General features: G+C 43.7%; 1 protein-coding gene across 4 annotated transcripts in view; it reads right to left on the minus strand.

The window, feature by feature from the left end:
* UNC93A (unc-93 homolog A) overlaps positions 1–12,150 on the minus strand; it is a 41,214-nt gene that overhangs the window by 20,561 nt on the left and 8,503 nt on the right. For 3 of the 4 annotated variants that reach the window (XM_041746510.1, XM_041746507.1, XM_041746508.1), the window contains exons 2-5: positions 7,695–7,832; positions 4,569–4,750; positions 3,424–3,653; positions 753–878 (exon numbers count right to left, since the gene is read on the minus strand). In XM_041746510.1, the coding sequence (XP_041602444.1) occupies positions 753–878; positions 3,424–3,653; positions 4,569–4,750; positions 7,695–7,781 (625 nt within the window). In that variant the 5' untranslated portion in view covers positions 7,782–7,832. Of the gene's footprint in view, positions 1–752; positions 879–3,423; positions 3,654–4,568; positions 4,751–7,694; positions 7,833–9,169; positions 9,228–12,150 lie in introns of all 4 variants that reach the window. The other variant, XM_041746509.1, reaches the window with a different exon arrangement.

The following is a 12,150-nucleotide window of genomic DNA, read 5'->3' on the forward strand; positions in this document are numbered from 1 at the left end:
TTGCAAGGAATATCATCCTGAGGACAGAGGAAATCATGGAAAATTACCCTGGGGAGCAGAATTCTCTTTCCCTGATTCTCCATTCCTTGTATGTGTGTGTCTTTATGGTAACATGGCCTTGCTTGCAGAAAGAAGACCCATGAAACTCTGCAAGGAAGCCAGGATCTGAATAATAAGAGTTTCTCCACAGAACAAAGGCATGGTCCCTGTTTCACATAAATGTCCAGACCGCACTCCCCTAAGTTGCTGGATTGTGTGAACCAGGAGGTGGGTATCATGTGCTCTGGGTCTGGGGTGGCTGCCGGGAACCGCAGGGGGACTGATATTGCTTTCATGCAGGGGGATGCTCAGAGGGCTGCGTGTTGATGAGGGGAATCTCACACAGGAGCTTAGAGTGCAGAAGATGCATTTCTGTGGCCTGAGCTGTGCCTTGAGAGCACAGCACAGTCTCAATCCTCACCATTGTGACTTTGGAACAGTATTTTTAATTTAGTTAATAAAAATATAAGCAAGCACATGTAGCTACTGGCCACTGTATTGGGCTTCACAAAAGAGAAAAACGATTCTATCATCATAGGAAACCGTCAGATAGCCCTGTTCTGCTGTATTGGATTTCGTACGAAAAATACCTAAGTACAACCCAGCTGAACTCATTTTGCAGGAATATTTATACTTTGGGAAGATACTCTTTTTCAACACAGGAAGGAGTTGGGTTTGCTTTCCTGGGGACCACACCCTCTGTGAGCACATACCCGTGTAGATGCCCAGCAGGGTGTAGATTAGAGTCTGCGAAGGACGCTGGGTGCTGTTGGTGGGCGCTGTGGCCATCAGGCAGTCGCTGGCCCCACAGGACAGAAGCTGCTCCTCTGGGATGGCCTCTGTGCAGTTGGAAGCAAAAAGATGATGTGAGAATGTGGGAAACTGACAGGATGAGGGGCGGGAGGAATGAAATACGTAGCTAACAAGAGCCTGGACACGCTCAAGGCAAGGGTGACCATAGGTCAAGAGCATGGGACATGGGTTTGTTTGACCAGCTACCTCAAATCACCCTTTCCCTTAGGCGCACATTTTAAGACCCTGGACAAATGTGTAGTAAATGCTAGTTGCTTGTTATATTACTTTCTGGACATAAGGAACATGCTCAACGTTTCCAGAAGAATCAAGAAGAAATAAGGTACATTAGAATAGGTGTCAGAACTGCTGGGTTCTCTTTCAGATTCCATGACCTTGGGTAGGTCATTTCACACCCCTTCTGAGTGTTAGTTTCCCTATCTGCTGAAAGAATAAAATGTGCACTGCCAATGACTCTCAGACCATGTCTGAGGTGCTGGGGAGAGGGAGGAAGATGTCATGGAAGAAAGAGCACTTGTCATAATAGAAATCTCATCACATAGAACTCTGAAAGTCCCCCTCGACTGGTGAGAGCCACAGCCCAAAGAACGAGAGGTGGTTTGGAGGGAGGTCAGAGGTCGAGGGAGGCAAAGGAGGCTTGCAGGGCTCTGGGGATGCCTCACTCCTCTGAGTCTGTGTCCTGGGATCACTTGGAGAATTAAGCTCACTTGCCTGAATGTCATTAAAAGTAAATCTGTTCACTCCGTTTCACGCCAGGTGTGTTGTAGACTTACCCTTAATCTCAGTTTCTGTTGGATTATTGATAGCAATAATTAGTAAAAACCAGGTATCCATCAACCCAATGGTTTCCCTTCTTCAGATGCACTTAGCAAGTGATGGCATCACATGAGAAAAATGGGAGGGAGGATTTTGGAGTTTCCTAAAGGTGGACTTTATAGGGAAGAGCAAGACCGAGGACCACGATGCAGAGATAGGACTAATCCTGATTAGAGTCAGGAGTCAGTATGGGAGAAAGTTATTCAACATACAGTGTGATACTAGTTTCAGGTGTAGAATTTAGTGATTCAGTACTTCCACACATTACCCGGTGCTCATCACAACCAGTGCCCTCCTTAATCCCCATCATCTATTTAACCTATATCCCTACCCATCTCCCCTCTGGTAACCATCCGTTTGTTCTCTAACATTGGGAGTCTGTTTCTTGGTTTGCCTCTCTTCCTCCCACCTCCATGTTTGTTTGTTTTGTTTCTTAAATTCCACACATGAGTGACATCATATGATACTTGTCTTTCTCTAGCTTGTTTCACTTAGCATAATACTCTTTAGCTCCAGCCATGTCATTGCAAATGGCAAGATTTTGTTCCTTTTTTATGGATGAGTAATAATCCATTGTAGAGAAAAGAATAAAATAAATCCTTTTGATTAGAACCAATATAAATCACATGTTTGGGAATCCTATAGATATTCATACACATTACAAATCTATTTATTAACTCTGAGAGATTAGAATTACAATAATTTGATATCATGGGAAAGATAAATGTAACATTTTGTATTGTCTAAGGCATTTTATGAAAGGCCAAGGTGCTGAATAGTAGTAATCATCAACAAATAGATGTTCCCTAACTGTTCATATGGATGAAACAGCATTAGTGTACAAAGGCCTCACTTCTACTATGAGGAGTTGGAATAAAAATAAAAATGGAATAAATGACTCTAAAAAAGAAAAAAAGAGAGTCAGGAGTCAGAACCTTCCCCTTCTCCCCCCGTCCCCCTAAGAATAAAGGTTGCCTGTGAGCACTGAAGAGATTTATTTCCTCTGCCCTTGGTTTAAATACTCAGACATCCAAGGGTGCAGACATAAAACAGATACACACCTTATATCTGTGTCTGGCCAAGGGCAGGGAAAGACGTGAGTTAAGACACCAGCTGTCAAATGTTGACATCAGTTAAGGGTCAACTGGTCTTATGTGAAACGTTTAAGACTCTGGAAAGTGGATCAGTTCAGTGGGATGATAAATCAATCAAACTCATTCTTAGTCTAAAAGGATAGTGATGGGGATCCCTGGGTGGCGCAGCGGTTTGGCGCCTGCCTTTGGCCCAGGGCGCGATCCTGGAGACCCGGGATCGAATCCCACGTCGGGCTCCCGGTGCATGGAGCCTGCTTCTCCCTCTGCCTGTGTCTCTGCCTCTCTCTCTCTATCAGGAATAAATAAATAAAAAAATAAAAATAAAAATAAAAAAAATAAAAAATAAAAGGATAGTGATGGCTCCATGAACCCGAGTTCCACTGGCAGTGACCCTCTGTTTCCTCTGGGCTCTGCTCTTCAGGGGTTTCCCCCTGGCCCTGGGAGGGAAGGACCAGAATGGCTGGGGCCCTTGTGGACGACAGACCCTCAGACCTACATGGACCATCCTGGAGAACAGCTGGGAACCAGGAGAGGCTGGGCCACAGGCAAGTGAGAATCACGTCCTCAGGTGGCTCACCTGCTCTGGTCGTAGAATAAAGATGTGTGTCAATGGGATGGGGGACCTTCTCAGGTGCCATCACTGACCACCGTTTTCTTTTACCTTGAGTGGGTGTCTGGCCAAACACCAGTGATGAGATCAGGTTGCCCCAAACACCGGATGACTGGAATATGAGAAAGAAGATGCCAAAATACTGGTTCACCACGTCTCTGCCAACTTTTCCCACCTTCTTTGCTTCTGTGTTTCCCATGATTGTGAGGTATGTGCATTGGGCGGACCACAGAGGGGCAGCCCCAAGGCCCAGCAGTATGGAGGTGGGAATCAAGGTGTACCTGAAAGACAAAATGCTTACCTCTGTGCAGAAGGAAACACCATGCTTAGTCCCCTGTAAGCATTATTATGTTTATGGATTGGCTAGATTGATGGATTCACCATCCATCAGACTCAGATAAATGACCAAACCCAGCACCATTTCTGGTTCAGGTTCATTTGCAAGAGAGAAATTCATTGCCTGTGAACTTTGCGTTCGAAAGCAACTACCTATAAACTGGGATTACAAGTAAGGCTGTATGGTTTCTGAGTATTTCTAACAGCTATACCTTTAAAAAATGATTTATTTATTTATTGAAACATTGATTGGTTGATTGGTGAAAACTTTATGGCAATAAGAAAAAGAAGAATGTGAAGTCACCATAATCTTATGTCTGGGATGTCAATGGGCATCCCTCCAAAGAGATGCTTGACAGGTGTGTTCTTTTGAATAAGAGTGTGGGGCCAGTACCCTTAGAGCTTGGTCCCTGAGAACCCCTCTCATGGGCCCCTGCACGTCTAGTTCCAGCCCTGCCACATCCACTTTCTGCGATGATGAGGGTGTGGTGGTGGGTCCATTGGTCACATTCTGCTAAGTCTCCTGAAATGCACCCTGGACATCTAGCTTTCATCACTGTGGTCACAAAAGGGCCCTGGGGCAGAGAGGGAAGCTCAAGGCCCAGAACAGGCCTGAGGGAAGCAGGCTGGGACCTAGGGGAGGAAATGGGCACAGCAAAATGGACAGAGACATCTTGATGGGAAAAAATGGGGGGAAAGCCTCCACAGTTTCCTATCCCAGAAGCAGAGAGGAATTTTAGGGAATGGCGCTCATTTTGAAGTGGGAGCAAGGTGTCATTGGGCGCGTCCAGCCATGTGCACCCGAGCAGCTGAGCCTGAGGCATGACCCAGAAGCAGGGCGTGAGCTGTGTGGGCCGTACCAGCTGGCATAGAAGTTGCCCAGGGAGAAGGCCACGTAGCAGCACATGGAGACGACGATGGTCCATTTGCAGCCAAACTTCTTAATCAGGAGCGGCGGGAGGAACATGGAGGACAGAAGTACCCCGCCGTACAGCGTGCTGAGTGCTGTCACGCCCAGGCCTTCCTCTCTGTACAGGCTGCTCTGTGGGGACAAAACCACCCTGGTCAGAGGGGCCCACCGCCAAGGGGAAGAGCTCTGGGTCACTACTAGGTTCCTGAGACAGCCACGACAGGCTTCCTGTGGCTTCCCAGCTGACAGGTGCGGCGAGAGTGGAAACTACCACAGTCCCAACAGAGGGTCAGCTGCTGCCAGAGACTCCGAAGAGGGGAAGCCTGAGGCCCAGGTGCTGGACACTCCAACACTCCAGGCTTCTCTCTTCTTTCTCTCTTCCTTTCCTGCCCCACCCCTTGGGGTGCCCTGACCTTCCTTCTTATCCTCGCTTTCCAAAGGGTGCTCAAGTGCAGATAAAGGGTCTCCAAGGGCCCATGGATAATGTGGTCCATGGAGACCTCAGCTTTGATCCTGTAGTTAGAATTTCATCTAACGCCTAGCACACACACCCTTGTGACCCAAGATGTCACCCCAGCTGACAAAGATCCCTTGGAACATGGGAAATTGTTCTGTTTTTTCCATATCTCTCCCCATGCCTTGCCCAAAGCAGGTACATAACAGTATTTGTGGATTAGTTGAAACTGAAAGTAACAACAGCTAATCCCATGAAAATTCTGAAATCTTGTTAGAAGATAGAAATTGAGTGTTCATTTTCCATGATGTGGGGGTTATCTGGAAATTTCTGCTTATGATTCTTGTTGCCAGAAGTGTGGAGTGAGAGTTGGTTCAGCCTGAGCCTTTTGTTTCCTTAACACAAACGTATGAAATCCTGTATTACTGAGCTCAGCTCCTCCATGTTAATGACAACCGTGCAGCACTTCTGTGCACTGGAATTTCTCTTCTAGGCATGGTGCTGCTGCAAATCGGCAAGGTATGTTAGTCACTTATAATCTAATTCTACTGCAAACCACTGCAAAGGAAGACAGATCTCAGTAGACAAAGTGGGAATCAAATTTTAAAAGCAAAGATCTTTTCTATGTAAATGGGCACGTTCAATTGCCTGTATCTGCATGTGTTAGGGGAGCAGGCCTGCAAAACACATGTATGAGGATAAGGATGTGTGCATGTGGAATTTGGATCATGCAAGACCTGCTTATATAAGCAAGTAGGACATTCACTCAAGTCATTCAACAAATGTAGCCTTAAGCACTTACCAGTACAGGCTCTGTGCACTGCTCTAGTGAAACAGGAAATTGACAGCCACTGCCCTCCGGGAGTACATGGTGGACAGGAGCCGACAGGGGTCAGTAACACCAGCAAACAGGCCATTGCAATAGGCCTGAGTCCTGCAAGGGAAGCTCAGGGGCCAGCCCAGTGGAGTCAGGAAGACTGTCTAGAGGGAGTGAAGGCCAAGTGAGATCTGGAGGATGAGAGGGTAACCTGAGGAAGGGTGGGAGGTGATGAGTTTTCATGGGCCTTGTCCTCAGCTGAGAGGCAGCAGAGAACATTGAGCTGCTTTGGCCAGAGCCGTTAAGCTCTTCTGGGGGAGTGAGGCTGGGCAGCCTGCCAGACTAGAGCACGAGTAGTCTCAGTTCAATCCTGGGGAGTAGGGTCGGATCTTTAAACCCATGGAGAACCTGGGAAGGGGGTTAAACTGGAGGTTAGCCAAAAAAAAAACAAAAAAATAAATAAATAAATAAATAAACTGGAGGTTAGCCTAAATAAATAAATAAATAAACTGGAGGTTAGCCTGAGCCGATGACTTTCACTCACAGAGTTACCCATCCTATGTGCTGTCAGGGGGACATGGTCATGGAGTGGTGGCCATCCTCCTAGCATCATGGACTCACACAGGCATAATGCAGTGCCTGCCACAGCACCAGGGCAACACATCCAGAGACTTTGGTTCCAGGGGTCAGGGAAGGGGAGAAGGGGGTGACATCCAAGTGGAGATCTGAGTGACTAGTAGGAGGTCACTAGCCAGGAGTGAGAGGGCCCAGCTGCTGTAGGGGGAGGCTGTGTAAGTGCATGCCTGGGTCCTGGGGCGAGTCTGGCTGGGACCTTGGGGATCCTGGGACCATGTGTGCCAGTCAGATGAGAGCTGAAGGAAATGACAGGGACAGGCAGATGCTCCCAACATCGTGGGGACACAGCCAGGCCTAAGGTCACTTCTGTCCACATCATTGCCTTCTTTTGCTTAGCTCAGTCCTGACTGCTGGAGACAACTGTCCTAATGAAACCATATTGACATATTCTGGATCAGCAAGCAAAGAAATATGGCAAGTTAGGGCTGGGACAGAAGGTAGGGAAAGTGGATGGGTGAGATTGTTCCATGCCAGAGCTGCAGGTCTGGTTCTCGAACTTCTCTGGTCTTCCAAGAAAGAGGGGACCTCAGCAATGGTCACACATGCTTCTACACCCAAGGAGCCCAGGTGGACTGGGGAGGATCTGGGTGTGAAGGGGGTAGGGAGCATTTGCTCTCCCTGGGATTCTGCCCCACAGCAACTACACTTCAGGAAAAAAAAAAAGTAACCGTCTGGGGAAAATATAGCAAATCTTCTAGTAGGCACATGTGACCTCTGCTGCAGACATTTAGAGAGGCCCAAGGAGGAAAGAATGCCATGGAGTTCAAATTGACAGAAACCAGTTTGGCCAAGTTCACTGTTTGGCCTAAATCTATATAGTCTGATGAAATCTGATAAATTCACATTATTACCCAAACCACAAAGCCAAAGTCATGAAACCATAGAATTCACAATGATTGATCCTGTGTCTCTTCCTTTAACTGTCCAAAGGCAAAGAAAACCTTATCACATCACTAACCCAGGACCCACACCCCTCATCCAAGGGTCAAGCACACAGTCAGCTGGAATGGGTGGGGCTGTGCGTTGCAAGCTCGCACATAAAAACCACTGTTTGACAGGATTTGGGAGTGAATTGGTTAATGAGAAATCCTACATTCCTCATCTTCTGTGACCAAGGAGATTCTTGGAGGCCAGGAGACAAATGTCCATTCAGAAGTGTTCTCACTTACCTGCAGACTCTGCAGACCTCCGTAGGCTGTAAAGAGAAGCAGAAATCCAAAAGAAACCACGAGGACATTCTTCAGGCTTCTTTCCATTATGCTGATTAAACGTTTCAACCATCAGTGGGCACGTAGATTCAGAGCTCCCTGAAAGAAACCAGTCGGGATCCAGGAAAAGCAATCCATCCCAAGAAGTCCCAAGAAGTGACATTCTCTCTCTCTCATCTAAGTGAGAGGCGTGCAGGTCAGTAGGGCCACTGTGAGTTAATAAACCTGGTTATCACTGACACCATGAGGCACCATGGAGGTTGTTATTCATTCACCTTCTCTGTAACCTGCAATAACCACTTTCTAACAGGGCAAAAGATTAGGACTTTTATCAGCTTGTAAGTAGTTGCACTTGTTCCCTATTAATTTCTAGAAGATATAATCCTTACAGTGAAACAATGATTTTCATATTATAGACATACAATATAATACATTACATGTATAATATAATGGTACCTTTTCGTATTAAAAGAAATGGTCAGTGGTGCAGAATGTGGATATACTTCAGTCTTAAAGAACAAAATAGAAATGTCAGCTTCAAGATATATATAGCTCAACTTCTGAAAACAACTTAACATGATTGTGAGATCCAAGGGCCAAAATATGGGTATCTCAAAGACTGCATGATTTTACAACACTGCAATAATTAAAAAAAAAAAAAAAAGACCACACCTCCTGAGTATAACATTTTACAATATGCAAAGCACTTTACATGCATCGTTTTGTGTTGCCCCAAAGTAGAGCTGTGATAATTATCATTGGAACTCTCGGATATTACCAGACAGGGAGCTGAGCTTCAGAGCAGGTCACAGATTTTGGATTTTTGGAAGACAGCAGTGCTGTTCAAGAGAACTTTCTGCACGATCCATGGCAACCACGGGCTATATGTGGCTATTGAGCAGTTGAAATGTTGCTAGTGCTACTGAGGAACTCACTCATCACTGCACTTAATTTTAATTAATTTAAATTTAAATAGCTGCCTGGCAGTGGCTACCATATTGGGCAGCACCCATCTGGCTTTAAACAACTTACCCGTATCTCACAACTAATAAATAAGCCAAATCACTGGTTTATCCAATCAAATGTTCAATTGTTTTTTTCAATTGTTAGTGAACTTTATGTTTGAAGATTGTTTCCTAAGTTCTGTGAAGTCGGTGACTTTTATTTAGTTTGGACCCATAAGAAAAGCCTCGCGGTGTTGGTGAACATAACGTGTTGGTGACGCCACTCATGGGAGCATGTTATTGTGTTTGAAGAACATGATAAAGCCCTTGCAGCTTAATTTATTCTTGTGAAAATAAAATCTTTAGGAAAATAATGGTTTTATGTACTGAAAAAATGTGGATAGTCATGCTTAATACAGACATGCAAACAGCAGAGGCCAGTAAAAGACACTAACATGGAAACAAATGAGACCTGTGGGTTCAAACACTAACCTGCCACCTCTCTGCTGGGGAGTCTCAAGGAAATCACACCACTCTCCAAACCTGCTTCCTCTTGAAAAAGGAGAGTTGCAAAAGTTCAAGAAGCTAATCATTGTGAAAGCCCTGGAATATCCCTAACACAGAGCCATCACGTGGAAATGTTAATTGGCTAAGATGACATTTTAACTTTCAGAGAAAACATCACTTGCGTCAGTTTTTTAAAAAATATAATATTTAGCATAACATGGACTTTTTCACACCAATCCTACAGATCAATGAATTCTGACTTCTTTATTTTCAGCAACATTCTAGCTTACTTCAGTTCTGGCCTGTCTACAACTATTCGCCATTGATGTCCACTGTGATCTTACAAGACACAGCTGAGGTTTTCTTTTGTTACCCACTGTTGAAACGTACCAGAACCGTCTTCTGGGATTTGTGGACTCTGGGGAGCGACCCCAGGGAGCTACCCTTCTGCTCTGTCTGTGCTTCTGCAGCGAAGCCTCATTGTGCTCCGTCTTTGCAAGCCACATCCATCCTTGTCCCTCTAGCTGTCTTTCTGGGAGTCAGGAATTCGCTGGAAAATAATTGCTTTAATCCTATCTGCTTCTACTTTCCCTCCTAGTTCTTCCCTTTTATCTGTTATAATAGTGACTTTTTAAATGAAGAGTATTTTACAATCTGCCTTGGCTCTTTAGCAGAACAAAAGACTCACCCCACCCGGTTTTCATGAAATAATTCACATACATCACTGTCTAAGTTGTGGCATAGGGATCCCTGGGTGGCTCAGCGGTTTAGCGCCTGCCTTTGGCCCAGGGTGTGATCCTGGAGTCCCAGGATCAAGTCCCAGGATCGAGTTCTACGTCGGGCTCCTTGCATGGAGCCTGCTTCTCCCTCTGCCTGTGTCTCTACCTCTCTCTCTCTCTCTCTGTCTCTCATGAATAAATAAATAAAATATTAAAAAAAATAAGTTGAGGTATGCAGCATGGTGGTTTGATTTACATCTATTGGAAAATAATTACCACAATAGATTCAGCTAACATCCAATTTCTCATATAAGATACAATAAAAAGAAAATGAAAGAGAAAAAAAAAAAACTTTCTTGTGATGAGAACTCTTAGAATTTAAAAACTTTCCTAGATTTCCAATACATAAATCCAGCGGTGTTAACTATAGTCGTCATGCTTTACCTCACATCCCTAGTAATTATTTATCTTATAACTGGAAGTTTGTACCTTTTGACCACCTTTCTCCATTTTCCCATCACCCTCTATTTCTGGTAACCACAAGTCTTTTTTCCTTTGAATTTGGTTTTTAAGTTTTTAAATCTTATTTTTTAAGATTATATGGGAGATCATACAATTTTTGTCTTCCTCTTTCTTATTTCACTTAGCATAATGCCTTCAGAGTCCATCCATGTTGTCACAAATGGTAGGAGTTCCAAATTTTTATGGCTGAATAATGTTCCATTGTACCTATATACACACCTTATCTACCCATTCATCCATCAATGGACACTTAGATTGTTTCCATATCTTGGCTATTATTAATAATTATGCTACGAACATGCGGGTGCAGGTATATTTTTGAGTTTAGTGTTTTCATTTTCTTTGGATACATACCCAGAAGTGAGAATGCTGGGTCATATGGTAATTCTATTTTTAACTTTTTTTAAAAAAATATTTTATTTATTTATTCATGAGAGACACACAGAGAGAGAGAGAGAGGCAGAGACATAGGCAGAGGGAGAATCAGATTCCATGCGGGGAGCCCGATGTGGGACTTGATCCCAGAACTCCAGGATCACACCCTGAGCCAAAGGCAGATGCACAACCACTGAGCCACCCCGTGGCCGCCTAAAAATAAGTGCCCCTATTTTTAACATTTTGAGGAAACTCCATGTTGTTTTCCACAGTGATTGCACCAACTTACATTCCTATCAACAGTGCATTATGGCCCCTTTTCTCCACATCCATGTCAGCTTTTGTTACCTGTTGTCTTTTTGATGATGGCCATTCTAACAGATGTGAGGTAATATCTCCTTGTGGCTTTGATTTATATTTTCCTGATGATTCGAGAGATTGTGCATTTTTACATGTACCTGTTGGCTTTTGGTGTATCTTATTTGGAGAAATTGCTATTCAGGTCCTTTGCCCATTTTTGAATTGTTTTTTGTTCATTTGTTTGTTTTTTGCTGTTGAGTTATACGTGTTCTTTATGTATTTTGGATATTAACCCATTATCAGATATATGGTTTGCAAATATTTTCCCCCTTTCATAGGTTTTCTTTTCACTTTGCTGATGGTTTCTTTTGCTGTGTAGAGCTTTTTAGTTTGATATAGTTGCACTCATTTATTTTTTGATTTTGTTGCTTGTGTGGTAGGTGTCATATCCAGACTTCACAGCCAAGACTCATGTCAAGGAGCTTTATTCTTTATTTTATTTTAGGGGTTTCATGGTGGCAGGTCTTATATTTATGTCTTTAAACCATTTAGAATTAATTTTTGTGAGTGGAGTAAAATATGGGCCCAATTTCATTCTTTTACATGTGAATATCCAATTATCCCAGCACCATTTTTTGAAAAGACTGTCTTCTCTCCATTGAATATTCTTGGCTCCCTTGTCAAACATTAGTTAATTAATGTTTGGGTTTATTTCTGGGTTCTCATTTCTGTTCCATTGTTCTATTCATCTGCTTTCATGCCAGTACCATACTCTTTCAATGACTATTGTTTTACAGTTTAGGTTGAAATCAGGAAGCATGATACTTTCTGCTTTGTTCTTAGGATTTCTTTGGCTTTTGGAGGGTCTTTTGTGATTCCATATAAATTTTAAAAGTTTTTTTTCTACTTCTGTAAAAAATGCCTTTGGAATCTTGATACAGATTCCCATAAATCTATAGATGGCTTATGGTAGTATTGGCATTTTAACAATATTAATTCCTCCAATCCATGAACATGGGATACTTTACCATTTATTTGTGTCTCCTTTGA

The sequence above is a fragment of the Vulpes lagopus genome, chromosome 2, assembly GCF_018345385.1.
Source record: "Vulpes lagopus strain Blue_001 chromosome 2, ASM1834538v1, whole genome shotgun sequence".
Classification (NCBI taxonomy): Eukaryota; Metazoa; Chordata; class Mammalia; order Carnivora; family Canidae; genus Vulpes; species Vulpes lagopus.